At 38.2% G+C, this 14,662-nt stretch overlaps 1 protein-coding gene across 1 annotated transcript in view; it reads right to left on the bottom strand.

Moving 5' to 3' along the window:
* The window catches only part of LOC311237132 (myosin heavy chain, fast skeletal muscle-like), a gene marked incomplete at both ends in the record, with an annotated part of 78,105 nt that extends 67,066 nt beyond the window's left edge, over nucleotides 1–11,039 (bottom strand). Inside the window, 26 exons of the mRNA XM_084324938.1 lie at nucleotides 1–127; nucleotides 216–605; nucleotides 2,010–2,100; nucleotides 2,253–2,398; nucleotides 3,068–3,244; nucleotides 3,334–3,576; nucleotides 3,702–3,957; nucleotides 4,051–4,187; nucleotides 5,143–5,266; nucleotides 5,362–5,479; nucleotides 5,595–5,682; nucleotides 5,775–5,845; nucleotides 6,062–6,362; nucleotides 6,457–6,627; nucleotides 6,734–6,883; nucleotides 7,093–7,211; nucleotides 8,603–8,741; nucleotides 9,267–9,370; nucleotides 9,498–9,596; nucleotides 9,677–9,740; nucleotides 9,828–9,920; nucleotides 10,024–10,132; nucleotides 10,230–10,257; nucleotides 10,345–10,501; nucleotides 10,599–10,742; nucleotides 10,833–11,039. Coding sequence (XP_084181064.1) covers nucleotides 1–127; nucleotides 216–605; nucleotides 2,010–2,100; nucleotides 2,253–2,398; nucleotides 3,068–3,244; nucleotides 3,334–3,576; nucleotides 3,702–3,957; nucleotides 4,051–4,187; nucleotides 5,143–5,266; nucleotides 5,362–5,479; nucleotides 5,595–5,682; nucleotides 5,775–5,845; nucleotides 6,062–6,362; nucleotides 6,457–6,627; nucleotides 6,734–6,883; nucleotides 7,093–7,211; nucleotides 8,603–8,741; nucleotides 9,267–9,370; nucleotides 9,498–9,596; nucleotides 9,677–9,740; nucleotides 9,828–9,920; nucleotides 10,024–10,132; nucleotides 10,230–10,257; nucleotides 10,345–10,501; nucleotides 10,599–10,742; nucleotides 10,833–11,039 — 3,853 coding nt within the window. The remainder of the gene's footprint in view (nucleotides 128–215; nucleotides 606–2,009; nucleotides 2,101–2,252; nucleotides 2,399–3,067; nucleotides 3,245–3,333; nucleotides 3,577–3,701; nucleotides 3,958–4,050; nucleotides 4,188–5,142; nucleotides 5,267–5,361; nucleotides 5,480–5,594; nucleotides 5,683–5,774; nucleotides 5,846–6,061; nucleotides 6,363–6,456; nucleotides 6,628–6,733; nucleotides 6,884–7,092; nucleotides 7,212–8,602; nucleotides 8,742–9,266; nucleotides 9,371–9,497; nucleotides 9,597–9,676; nucleotides 9,741–9,827; nucleotides 9,921–10,023; nucleotides 10,133–10,229; nucleotides 10,258–10,344; nucleotides 10,502–10,598; nucleotides 10,743–10,832) is intronic.
* Between the last annotated feature and the right edge of the window lie 3,623 nt (nucleotides 11,040–14,662).

Genomic DNA, 14,662 nt, shown 5'->3' with positions numbered 1-14,662 from the left:
CATTCTCAGTCAGAAGTCTTGCTCTCTGAGTGCCGACATCATTTATCTGGCGCACATTCTCATCACTTTTGGCCTTCAGTTCACTAAGTTGGTCCTCAAGGGTGCGGCTCATCTTCTCAAGATTTCCCTGTTAATTAACATTGAATCGGTTGAGTACTTTTTTCATGTGACTTGTGTTCTGCACATGAATGTATGTACTGTGTAGATTAGTATACCTTGGCCTTAGCAACAGCTTCCATGTTGCTGGAGAGGTCATCAATCTCCATCTTGTATTCACTCTTCTCCTTCTCCAGCTTCTGCTTGACACGCTGGAGGTTGTCGATCTGCTCTCCCAGCTCTGCAACACTGTCAGCCTGCTTTTTGCGGAGAGCAGCAGCGGTGGCTTCATGCTGCAGGGTGGACTCCTCAAGGTCACGACGCAGCTTCTGGAACTCAGCCTCACGCTTCTTGTTCATCTCAATCTGAGAAGCAGTGGCTCCACCAGCCTCCTCAAGCCTCTCACTGATCTCCTCCAGTTCCCTGGAGAGGTCAGCTCTCTGCTTCTCAACCTTGGCACGAGCAGCACGTTCAGCCTCAATCTCTTCCTCCAGCTCTTCAATGCGGGCCTTTAAAATGAATAAAATGCAATGAATGCAAGCAATTCATACATTTGACAATAAGTTCATTCAAGGAAAATAAAGGAGCAGTCAGGTATGACACACTTTAATGTCACGCATTTCGCTCTTCACAAAGGGCATTTAAACTGTGTAACTACAAGTCAATTTTAATACAATCACTAATCAAATAATATAAATTCCACAGAAACCTGGATAATATGGATTTGTTTACTTTTAGCTAGCAATATTTCAGTTTTCCTGGCAACACCTGAAGACCTGACTAATGTGTGGAACACAATTTGTCATAAAGATTTGATTCCTATGCAATGGAAAAACATTTTACTATTCATGTTCCAGAAAATAACTACACATTTATCAATGACCTAGTAACTAATGCTTTCATAATCCCCAGTCTGCAATACTTTATATTAATGATATGTGCAATGTAGCTGAACTGTTAAAGTTTGTTATTTTTGCAGACGATACAAATTTATATTGCTCAGGAAGTAATTTAAAGGAACTTTTGTTTGATATTGAAAGAGAGCTTGAAATTCTCAAAACTTGGTTTGATGTTAATAAATTGTCTCTTAATATTAAGAAAACTAAATTAATGGTTTTTGGTAATCGAAAAGAAATAGAGGGGGATATAGAGTAAAAGATTATGTGATGTAAAATAGAAAGAGTTTCTGAGATAAAATGTCTAGGGATAGTTATTGACCAGAAATTAACATGGAAACAACATGTTAAAAGGAGGTGTATTTCTATTATTGGCGTTAACTTGTGGAACAATGCTGATATACAGTTAAGAATGAGTCATTCGCTTTTGGCTTTTAAGAAAATGGTTTGTAAAGCTATTTTTGAAAACTACTAAAAGGTGAATAATACTGTTTTTTGCTATATTCTTTTTGAATACTGTTTTGGAGTCTTAATTTAGTTAAGAATATATGACAGGCATGTATAAGCATTATGCTTCAGTCTGTACCTTTTCAGTCACTGTAAAACCAAATATTTTTAAATGAGTGTGCATATTGTATTGTGTGAGATGAGACTGAATAAACTACTACTACTACTACTACTACTACTACTACTACTACTACTACTACTACTACTACTACTACTATTACTACTACTACTATTTCCATAGCGATTTTGCACTGGAACTTAGCTACCACATAGCAAAATGATTAGCATCAACACTGTTGTATGGTAATAATAAAGTATCTTGTATCTTGTATAGCCTTAGATTTAGATGCTCTGTTGTTACTTAGTGTAATTTCAAGTTAAATACAATTGGAAATCAATCTAACTACTTGATGCCACTAGTTTGATGGATTCAAGGAATAAATTCCCACCTCTCAGCCAATCAGAATCTGATGTTTTAGCTAAAATGTACCAAATAGTCAAAATACTCACCAGCAGCTCCTTGATCTTCTTCTGAAGCTGAGCACTCAGGGACTGCTCATCCTCAATCTTGCTAAGCAACTGGGACGTTTCAAAGTCCTTCCTATAAGATTCATAAGAAAAAAACAGTATTGTCATATTTCTCAGTGTATCCACCTCATCTTCACACACATTCAAGATTCAAGATTCAAGACATGGTATATTATGTCATGCATGAGAAAATATACAGAATATAAGTGAAACACTATATCTTACTTCTTGAGTTTCTCGTCAGACTGCTGCTTGTCATTCTCCAGATCCATGATGGATTCTTGAGCCAGTTTCAGGTCACCTTCAAGCTTCCTCTTGGTTCTCTCAAGGTCCATGCGGAGCTTCTTCTCTTGCTCCAGAGAACCTTCAAGCTGTGGATTTAAGTTTATAAATTGGTCAACAATATGATTTTTAGATGCAAAATGTCACACCTTAAAACTGATTGACACAAGAATTTGTGCACATTCAGCTACCTTAATCTACAACTTCAACAGTGGGACCACCCATATCTGCCATATAGCATTTTAGGAAAATAGCTTTTTCTCCCAACTCCTTCAGCCTGACTATTCGCTTGATTCTCACAACACTTGCTGTGTGGCATCTAGAGCATAGCTTCTTGAAATGTGTAATTCTGAAAGTGTCTAGTTCTTTCCATATGTTGGCTACACCTAATCAAATTTGGAAAAAGGCATCGTATGTCTTACATTTTGGTGTGGCAATTTCTCATTGATTACCCAGATGGTGGCGCTATTATAAAAAGCCCAAATGTTCAACGTTGAAAAGCAATGACTTGTACACTACAAGTCCCTTACTCCATTCAACATGAGACTTTGTACACATATCCAGCTATCCTAGTCTACATTGTAGACTCTACAACACTGGTCTTCCAACTACATGATTGCATAAAGAGAATGGATACAGTGCTCAGGTTAAAGCACATACATTTTCTGTAAATGTAACATTTGAAGACAAATTGGTCGCAACTCATCTCAAATGTCCTGCTTGTTTTCTTCCACATTTTGGTAGAACTCATAACTCACATCATCCACTTGCTGCTCAAGCTTGGTCTTGGCCTTGGTCAGAGTGTTGACTTTGTCTTCCTCTGCCTGCAGGTCATCAAGAGTCTGCTGATGTGCCTCTTGGAGGGCTTTCTTCTCTTTTGTCAGCTTACCAATGCTCTCATCCTGAGAGGTCATCTCCTCAGTCAGATTCTTCACCTGAATAAGGAAACAAATCATGTTATCATAAATGAATGATCATCTTGTTACTGTTTGATAATTTAGCCAGAGAGAATACTTATATGAACCTTGTTCTCAGTGGCATGTTTCTCCTTCTCCACTTTGGCCAAGGTGAGCTCCAGGTCATCAATGTCCTTCTTGAGCTCAGAGCATTCGTCCTCCAGTTTCCTCTTCTTGGCAGTCAGCTCACCATTCATTTCCTCCTCATCTTCCAGTCTCTCAGTTGTCTCTTTGAGTTTGGCCTCAAGCTGGATCTTACTCTTGATAAGTCCCTCACATCTCTCCTCAGCATCTGACAGATTATCTGATTCCTAGGGCACAATAATAATATTAGTTTCTAGATGACAAAAATGGAGAAAAGAGAGAAATGTGTCAACAGTAATCTCATAATTTAGATGATATATCAACAGTTTCTAGACAGTTGCAGTCTACTTACAGATGCTGCTAGCAGCGACAGATCATTCTTCTCTTGGAGAAGAGACACCAGCTTCACCTCCAGCTCCTTCTTCTTAGCCAGAGCAGTGGCCAGGTCTGTCTTCATCTTCTCATAGTTCTCCTTCATGTTAGACAGCTCCTTCTCAGTCTCAGCAGTCTTCAGAAGAGGCTTGATCTTGAAGTAAACCTTCATCCATGGCCAGTGTTTGACATTCACGAATGAGCGGATGTTGTATTGGATAGTATAAACAGCATCCCTGTGAATAAAGAGTTATTGTTATTTAATAAACGCATGTTAGCATGTTTTTTAACATAACAATGTATTTAGAATGTGGCTGTTTTCAACTTGCCTTGTCGCTATCATCTTCACAAACTCCCTCCTCATAAGGAAACCACGGCTAAGAGACTGAGTCATTCCGACCAGACTAGCCAGCTTCGCATCTCTCATCTCCTCAAGGACACCCAGCAGACCAGCTTTGAAGAACACCTGAATAAGAGACAAGATAAATGACATATTCATATATGACTTTGTTGGTTTTTATTCATGGGATAATGTCAGCATTTTTAAAGAAAAATCAGGCATTGGTTTTTCAAAGATGTCATTATCACTGAAACAGCTATCATGTGATTAATTTCCCTACCTACTAGATACCATTCACTTCTATGCATCTCCAACAATGTCAAAATCAAACTTCATAGAATCCAACACTTTCACACCCTAAAAAAAAATCTTGACCCTTCTTTCTCTCCTTCACGTGAAGTTAAATCTACTCTACTACTAGAAATGAAAGAGAAACTTAAGCTGCTCTATAATATACTCACACACTTTAAGTGTATAATGTTGTCTGACTAGGACTAGGTGATAACACTTTTTATTTGATTAATGTGGGCAATGGTATGCAAAAATATATTAGAATTATTTATATATAAATATATATATAATTTTTATTTTGAAAAATAAATTGTTAAAGAAAAGGCCAAAAAAAGACGGCTATATGAAAAGCGCTATATGATTGCGGTCCAGTCATAGACATGAAGTAAATTGCCATGCCTGTGAGCCGAAACTAGGGGCAGAGTGGCTGACAGTCAGTGACTGAGTGACTAGTTACAATGCCTATGAGGTGCTTTGCATCTAAAAAGCCACTGTTTTGATATTGAAAAGTATTTCCAAAAGAAAGTTGAGCCTTTTTGAAACCATTCAGAATGTCCTTACTGGATGAATGTATAGCAAATATGGCTTTGTGCTTGTGAACACCATTGATTCCACTATTCAGAGTTCCATAATAAAGGAAGGGAAATTAAACTGCTAACAATTAAAGAAGATTCTGGCAATTATCTGGTTATTATATTATATACTGGACACCCTCCAGACAGTCAATATTGAGACTTCTCTCAGGCCATGATATCAAATGAAGTCAATCAACATTTTGTATTTTATGTACCTTGGTGTGCCCAAACTTGTAGTCTTCGTGTTCCACATCAATTGACCCAAGCAGCTTCTCAGAGGCCTTCTTGTTGTCCATGAACTGACCATCAGGGATGACACTGGCATTCAGTACTTTGTACCTTTTGTGAAAGAGTTCATGGAGTTATATTCATGAATTCATGTTCAGCACTTAGATAGTTGTAAGTTTCAAAGTTTGTTGAAAGTTAATGGATACCTCTGCTTAAAGTCAGCATAGAGGATTCTGCTGGGGAATCCCTTTCTGCAGATTCTGATACCCTCCAGTACACCATTACACCTCAGCTGGTGGATAACCAGGAAGTTCTGCATCAAACCTACAGAGAAGATTTTTTCATGATTATTACGACAATGTAATGACTCATTACCACTACACTACACTAAATCACTAAAGCACATCATAATAAGACACAAACATTATGTTAACTGTACCTGGAGTCTTTGACTCATTGGGAATCAGGCAACGCACAAAGTGAGGATGGGTGGCCCTCAAGTTGGTCATCAGCTTGCCCAAGTTCTCCTGTAGATATCAAAACCAAAACCAAATATTATTCATGAAAAGCAATTATTTGTATTTAATTCCAAAAAGTCAGTGTTGTTGTTACATCTTACCCTGAACTGGGAGGACACAGTCTGCATGGAGCCACCCTTCTTCTTGCCTCCCTTCTTTGCGCCACCAGCCTCTATTGATTTGATAATACATCATCAGTTTATAGATTCAACATTATTATCTAAATCTCATTATGCTGGACATTTATGTTGGACAATGTAATTTAATTGATAGTATTGAAAATACATTTTGTATGACAGAGGATACTTAAAAGTTGAGATAATCAACTCAACTCATCACTTGTATTGTAATAATCACACTTAAAAGTAAATTTCTCATAATGACGTACCTTCAACTACAGCAGGATACAGTACAGGCAGCAGTTTAACGGAAGACTTCTGGTAAAGCTGCATCACCGAATCGTTCAGTGGATCCTTGTTCTTGTCCAGCCATCCAGTGACGTTGTAATCCACAGTTCCAGCATAGTGGACCATGGAGAAGTGGGCCTCAGCCTTGCCCTTGCCGGGTTTAGGTTTCTCAAATGCTTTGTTCTTGCCCATATGTTGGTCATACAGCTTGTTCTTGAAGCTCATGTCAGACGCCTTGGGGAACATGCACTCCTCTTCAAGGATGGAGAAGATGCCCATGGGCTATATAAAAGTGGAAAAGAGATATACAGATCATTTAGACACACCTTGTGGCATTCTAAGCAATATTTTAATAATTCACAACGTTATGGTGTACCTTCTCAATGAGCTCAATGCAGGCAGCCAAGTCCATGCCGAAGTCAATGAACTCCCAGATAATACCCTCTTTCTTGTACTCCTCTTGCTCCAGGACAAACATGGTGTGGTTGAAGAACTGTTGCAGTTTCTCATTGGTGAAGTTGATGCAAAGCTGCTCCATGCTGTTGTACTGTCAGTGGGGGAAAATATATATTAGCCTAATCTCCTACATTACTTGAGGACATGTCTTTCCATGAAATTAGGCAGTCCATATATTGCTATAATTGCATACTTACATTAAAGATCTCAAAACCAGCTATGTCTAGCACACCAATGTAAGACGATCTTGGCATCTTGGTGTCCAGCTGCTGGTTGATACGGATGACCATCCACAAGAACATCCTCTCATAGATGGACTTGGCCAGGGCCATAACAGAGTTATTGACCTGAAAAAAGTGATTTGATTGAATTCAAATGCATGTATATATACATACATTAGCACTCCAATGCTGCCAGTCTGCCACTTGCACACACTGTCCAAAATGTTACTTTGGAAATTCTGTTAATAGTGTATACAGGAAAATGTGAAGCAACATATTTGCTGTGACCTGTGTATAATACACAGAAGGGGAAGGATGTAATGTATCTTGCTCACCTGAGGCACAGTCTGTCCCTTGGTGACATACTCGTTTCCGACCTTCACTTTGGGGTAGCACAGACCCTTCAGCATGTCAGCAGAGTTCAGGCCCATTAGGTAGGCGATTTTGTCAGCCTCTGAAAATATGTATAAAACGCATTCAGGAGAAATGTCCAGGAATATTGTATTCACGATTCATGCCATGGAGTCACACTGGCATAGCAAAGAGACAACATAATGACAGAGTTACACTACCATAGCCAAGAGACAGTATAATGCCATAGGGGTACACTAGCATAGCAAAGAGACAGCATAATGCCATAGAGTTACACTAGCATAGTAAAGAGACTATGCCATAGGGGTACACTAGCATAGCAAAGAGACAGCATGATGCCATAGAGTCACACTAGCATAGTAAAGAGACAGCATACTGCCATAGAGTTACACTAGCATAGTAAAGAGACAGCATACTGCCATATAGTTACACTAGCATTATCATAGTAAAGAGACACCATACTGCCATAGGGGTACACACACTAGAATAGCAAAGAGACAGCATAATGCCATAGAGTTACACTAGCATAGTAAAGAGACAGCATAATGCCATAGAGTTACACTAGCATAGTAAAGAGACAGCATAATGCCTATGGTTCAGCATAGCAAAGAGACAGCATGATGCCATAGAGTCACACTAGCGTAACAAAGATGGAATATAATACTTGAACAAAAACAGAGCCCAAGACAAATGTGCCTGTGTGAAATCAGGATTCTGCATGATACTTGCACAAACGATCATACTGTATATTGTTATTTTGGAACAAGATCAAAAAAGATTACCACAATGGATTGTGAATGTATGTTTTTGAGGTGTAAGCAGCATCCTCCAATCTGAACCCATTCATCATGACCAGGCTGAACACGTTCCCTCGACTTAACAGAGTGTGATTTTGTATCTTGTCTCTTGTAGTGTATGTATTCCATTGGAGTTACGGCTAATTCTAAAAAGTTTGTAAATGTTTCCTTCCTTTTATTAAACTATAGTTTTTCCTCTTGGGGGAGGAAAATGTAGGAGCAAAATGTTTGCTTCTTGCGTGGATGTAGCCAAGGGAACAGATTTACAATATTAAGTCAACCTGATAGAAAGCATGGTTTGTGTTTCAGTCGAACATATAATATAAACATAATACTGTGAGTCCAAAAAGCAGATTTATCATGGGTTTTGAAGGTCGAAACTCTAAAACTAAAGCCTAATTGGACTGAGACTGAATTAAGTCCACAGAGAAGCTGCAGTGGTGGGGTATGTTTCTCAACACTAAATCTATCAGTGAGATTTTGTGATGCATGATTATAAATGATGGGAAGCCCCTGTATAGGCCCATCTGGGTCTCGTGCCTCTACTCAGCATCTTATACACTTTCTGTCATGGTCAATGTTTTTATTTTTTACTGTTTTGCTGAAATGGTGTGAAATAAAGAAAGCAACATAAGGGCTGGTTTGAAAAATAGTGAACCTATCTTTTAATACTCACCCTCTGTGCCATCAGGCTCAGCCTGCTCCTCACGCTGCTTCTGCTTGAACTTCAAGTTGCCATGGTGAAGCACAGCACCAGTCAGCTTCCAGATATAATTCTTCTCCTCAGCATTGAAGCCCAGAATGTCAATGGCTTCCTGTATGAAAATAAGTTGAAATAAGTAAAAGAAAAAAATATATAAGAAAATGCAGAAAAGTCACCAAGAGCTTTAATGTGGACTAGGGGGTTAAAAGCACAGTTGTAGAGCAAGGAAAGCTGGATATGTCAGTAACGTTTCTTGTCAATTAGAATTGTGGTGTAGAAATGAAGGCCTTCTAAATTTGAGCTTCATAGTGCTTCCTTCAGGCCAACTAGGTTTTGTATTTAAATGTTTTGGATAAGTGGTTAAGCAATCATTGCTGTTGCTTTAATGCAATGTATTGTCTTGCATGAATGCATGCTAACTACTTACTTCCAAGATGGTTCTTCTGTGTAACAAACCATTTGGCGGGTCAGGTAAATTCTAAGTAACGTGTCTCTATCATTTACCATCTTATGGCAATTTGAGAAATTGCATACTGTATGTAATGTAATTATTCTTAAATCAACATTTAAACATATCAATAATAATATAATGAGATGGAACATCTGTGTAAAAAGGTAGATTATACACATCACTCACATCAGTGGCATCCAGTTCATCGTTGTCATTAATGCTGGCCACAGTGATCTGACCCTGACTGCACATGGGGAAGTCATAGGGGTTGTTGGTGATGAGAGTCATTTCTGGAAGCACATAGAATCAAATGAGTTAGACAGGATCTGCTTCTGTCCATTGATTATGGACCCTTGTTGTTAACAGTTAAGATTAGTTATAATAGTTGGTTGGTTGGTTAATCAGTTTTCAGCTCACCAATCAGCTCAGGCTTGTGGTTGGTCATCATCTGGTAGAAGATGTGGTAGCCTCTCTCATCTGGAAGCTGGAAGGTCACTCTGGACTTCTCCAGCAGATCTATGAGGTTTGGTCATAATTAATATCTAGCCTACTAATAATATCACTTGTTTAATTTTGTATGTGAATGTTATACTTACATGTTTCAATATCAGCACTGGACAGTTTGCCAGTTGGGAGGAAGTGGATTCTGATGAATTTACCCTTTTCAGAAGAACACAACAGTGTTATTATTGTGTAACCAAGTAATGCCCAACTGATATTTGATAGAACATTTTATATTCAACTTACAAAGCGAGAGGAGTTGTCATTCCTCACGGTCTTTGCGTTACCATAACTCTCCAGCAAGGGATTGGCTGCAATTATCTGATCCTCCAGTGAGCCCTATAATTACATTTTCACATTTTAACGATCATATCAGTAAATTTCCACTCTTTGTTACAATTTCTGTGGTTTCAATTTTCAGTATATCCTCCCAGTATTTTACCTGGATCTTTGATTCTTTCTTCTTCTCTCCACCAGGACCCACTGCAATTGTGGCAAAGTACTGGATGACACGCTTGGTGTTCACAGTCTTTCCGGCACCAGATTCTCCACTGTGTATAGATAATTGAATTAAGAGAAACTCACAAACTAATTTCAATAATTTTGATTATATTGATATTTTTGATGAACAATAGATGAGAAACTTACGTGATAAGAACAGACTGGTTCTCCCTATCTGTGAAAGGTATAGCAAAGACATTTATTATCTGTTTAACCAAAACTAAACATAATAATTCATAGGATTTTCTTGACCAGGACATACCAGTAAGCATGTTCTGAAAGGCATTGTCAGAGACAGAGAAGATGTGGGGTGGGGCCTCCATACGCTTCTTGCCTCTGTAGGCATTTACAACCTCCGTGTCGTACACTGGGAGCCACTTGTAGGGGTTCACAGTGGCACAGAACAGCCCAGAGTAGGTCTGAAGGGGAATAGAGATTCAGAAAAATTTACAGTAGGCTACCTTAACGGTCATTATTTAATATTGCACCTTTTATTCATATTTGAGAATATCTTACGTAGATCATCCATGCGGCATAACGCTCTTTGAGGTTATACAACACAGAGGCTTCATTGAGATGGGTCATCATGGCCATGTCCTCAATTTTGTCATACTTGGGAGGGTTCATAGGGGTAACATCATCCTCCTTAACGGTTTTCTCCTGAAATACAAAAACACAATTTCAGTTTACCGAATCATCTCCAATTTGTATTGCTTTGAATTCTGTATGAAACACTTCAGCCTACTTTACCTCCTGAGTGTCATGCACTTTGACAGTGACTTTGCCACCGTCTTTTTTCAGGATGGTACATTTGAGGTACAGCTCCTTAGCATCAGCCACGTAAGCAGCAGACTTGGCATCAAAGGGTGTGGTCTGAGCCGCAAGCCTCTCTGCCTCTGGCTTACGAAGGTATATGGAGGCCTTGCCATACACGGCCATCTCCGCATCCGTACTCATGGTGGCGGCTTCATGTTGACAGTCAAAAATTATTTGTCTATTAAGGTGGGTGCGAGCACAACTCAAACTTTTTCAAACAGTCTCTTACCGGGTGCATGGTCTTGAAGAGTACAACAATAGAAGGAACTATACCAGCACTCAGAAAATTACCCTATTGAAATTTGGTGGATGGGCAGCAAACTAACAAACCGGCTGTTCATGCTGTGCATGCAATACATGTATTATAAAGACATAATAATAATAATAATAATAATAATAATAATAATAATAATAATAATAATAATAATAATAATAATAATAATAATAATAATAATAATAATAATAATAATAATAATAATAATAATAATAATAATAATAATAATAATAATAATAATAATAATAATAATAATAATAGATTGGTTTTATATAGCGCTCTTCATGACACCCCAGTGACCCCAGAGCGCTTACAGAGTCCATTATTCGTTCATACACAGTCATACCAGTAGTGGTAAGCTACAATTGCAGCCAGAGCTGCCCTGAGGCAGACTCACGGAAGCGTGGCCAATAATCATCGCCTACGGCCCCTCCGACCACCACCAACATTCATTCACATGCATACACATTCATACGAGGCAAGTAGGTTAAGTGTCTTGCCCAAGGACACAACGGCAGTGGGATGGACATGGGCTTGAGCGGGATTCGAACCACCAATCCTTCGATCATTGGACGACCCGCTCTACCCCTGAGCCACGCCGCCCCGTGAGTGTCGTACTGTGAGTGCTGGTTGTTTACTTTTTGTCATTTATCTGACGCTTTTATCCAAAGCGATTTACAAGTTCTGTACGACAAGTCAACAGGAAGGGTACAATTATTTCAGCTGAGTAACAATGTTCGTCAAACAGTGCTGAAACTTGGGTGCTGCAGTATTGAGTGCATAGTAGTAAAGACATTATTAGTATAGTATTAAGTGCATGGTAGAAGGTTAGTGTATTATTTTTTACATTTTTATAATTATTTTTATTATGGAAGTTGAACCAAAACTAAATTCACCCTCAACTGGTGTAAATATTACAGAAGACTATTGGATATATAGTGGCAGGTTGGAGGATGTTCTGTTCTTACCTTGTTAAACTACCCAATCACAGAAGAACTTTTCACAATGTAGAACCCTGCATGAGAGAAAAATCATGTTGTAGGAGTGAGCCAATAGAGCCAGAGAACTACTTGTCTTTCTTCAGGATGGTACATTTGAGGTACAGCTCTACAACCAACCTACCTACTGTATGTAGGAGAGAGCCAATAGAGCCAGAGAGCCACTTGTCTCATGAATTGGCAGTGAGTCTCTAACTAAAACTGTCAAAAGTGGAGGGGAGTTTAAATTGAATCTCCTGTTATCCACCCTCAGAGCCTTGTCTCAGGAGAGGAAAATTAAAGTACACATTATCTTAGTTTCTGCCACATATGCAGTCATTTTTGTGAATATGTCCCCTTCTTGAGTTCATATGAAATCCTGTAGTGAGATTTCCATTTGAACAAAACCATATTCATGTATAATTCGAGGTGGCCTATCTTATTTTCCCCTCTCTTATTTTCCCCTCTTTGTCTAAAAAAAGACTCATTACATTTATCTAACATCTGCAGTCACTACCTTTAAAAGCACACTCCACCCAAAAAGAGAATCTGATTTATTCTGCCTATAATCTCACATATCCAAAACTACTATCTTCTACAACTAAATTTAGTTTCAGAGTTTTTAAAGAGTTGGAATGTATGATGTCACATATTGCAGGACGTATTAACAGCTACTGTACGTCAAATTATGAAAGTGAAAAGACTTAGTTAGTCCAACAGTTCCTGGAGGCCTTGTTATTTTTACATTTTCATGATTTCACTGAGCTGTCTTTTATACTTCCTGGAATATATGACATCACACTTTACAACTCTTTAACTCGATCAACTGTCAAACCATTTGAATTTATACGAACAGTTTGTAGTTTTGGGATATGTGTGAGATTATGAGCATAATCTCTGTAGCCCATTTGACCATTGGGTCAAAAACATATTTATATAATATGCATGAATAAAATAAGGAGGCCCTCTCCTCCAGTCAAATGTAGTAGCATGATATTACGCAAGCCTGTATAAAACATGTTCTGCATGTATATTATGTGCAATAATCGATATCATAATACCCATTTTATAAGAAGCTAGCTTGTGTCTTACGTCATTTAAGATAGTAGTAGCATGATATTACGCAAGCCTGTATAAAACATGTTCTGCATGTATATTATGTGCAATAATCGATATCATAATACCCAAGAAGCTAGCTTGTGTCTTACGTCCTTTAAGATATTTTCTTTTCTTAAATTAATGTGGGTACATTTTCAAGATCTTATCACTTTTACAGGTCATTTCAAATGATCTCCAGTGAACACATCACAAATAGATTTGGTCTTGTTTGGCCTCTCAAAAAAACCAACTCTTGAAATCTTTCTAGTTAGTTGGGTTGGATACTTTGAATTTGGAAGACTAGGTCCATCTGCAAATCAGCATTAGGTATTGTGACTGTTCTGTGAGTGAGAATTTACTCTTTGAAATCACTCAATTAATTATTATCCTGATACATAGTACATTGGACACAAGATTAATGAAAAGTTAACAACATGACCCCAATTAACTCAAGTGTAAAAAATGTGTTTCCATTCTCTGTTATAAAATAAGAACATCTCACCACACGATGGAACTGGTCAGGCCTCCTCTTCTACCCTGTTCTCATCTCTGTCAAGGGGCTCCTTATATACCAGCAAAGCAGAAGTTAAAAATGGAGAACTTGTGTCAAATATGGTAAAAAGCCAAGCTATCCTTCCAAAGCCAACCTATCCTTCCAAGAACCCCAGTGTCTGCTATCTAGACTTCCAGGTGGCATTTCCTTCTCAGATCAAATTTCACATATTTTGGTCTTCACACACATCTTGTGCTGTTTTGGGTTTGGAGCAAATAAATCAGTGTTTACATTTGGGATTAGGCCTAGTGTAAATAGGAATAGGAATTGTATACATGCCATCCATTTTATTTTATTCATTTAGATTCATCATTATTGCTCCTTTAATTATTGCTCTATTATTATTGGGTTTAGAGTAGTGCAGTCCATTTACCATATAGTAATTCCATTTTGGAAATAAACAAGTACAATTATTTCCAAAGGAATATAATACAGGTGAATTGGCCACTACTAAGGATAAACTCAAGTATCAACACATAAACTCCAACCATTTCAAAATGATACTAGAACAATTGTGACAATTCCTTTTTTGGCTTGAGACCAACTGCTGCATTGGGACTGGTCAGGTCAGGCTGAGGCCGTGGGTCTTTACAACAGCTGTGTGTGAATAAATGTATTTGCTGTTTGTTTTAAATAGCTCTCACCTTCTGGATGCTTTAACATTGCCAGTCATCTTCAATTATTAATTTATAACTTAATGTGGGTGGCTGTGGGTAAATCTAGGCAGTGCTACTTGTCTCCGGTGTATAGCCTACCCTAAGCGCCTCAGGAATGGTTCCTTCATCATCAACTTAATGGCACTTCTTTAACAGTTGATTTTATCTTGTCACGTTAAGATGCTTGTCTACATTCTCAGACTGTT

Source organism: Notolepis coatsorum (genome assembly GCF_963971535.1).
Source record: "Notolepis coatsorum genome assembly, chromosome: 11".
Classification (NCBI taxonomy): Eukaryota; Metazoa; Chordata; class Actinopteri; order Aulopiformes; family Paralepididae; genus Notolepis; species Notolepis coatsorum.
This window is presented reverse-complemented; position numbering and strand designations above follow the sequence as displayed.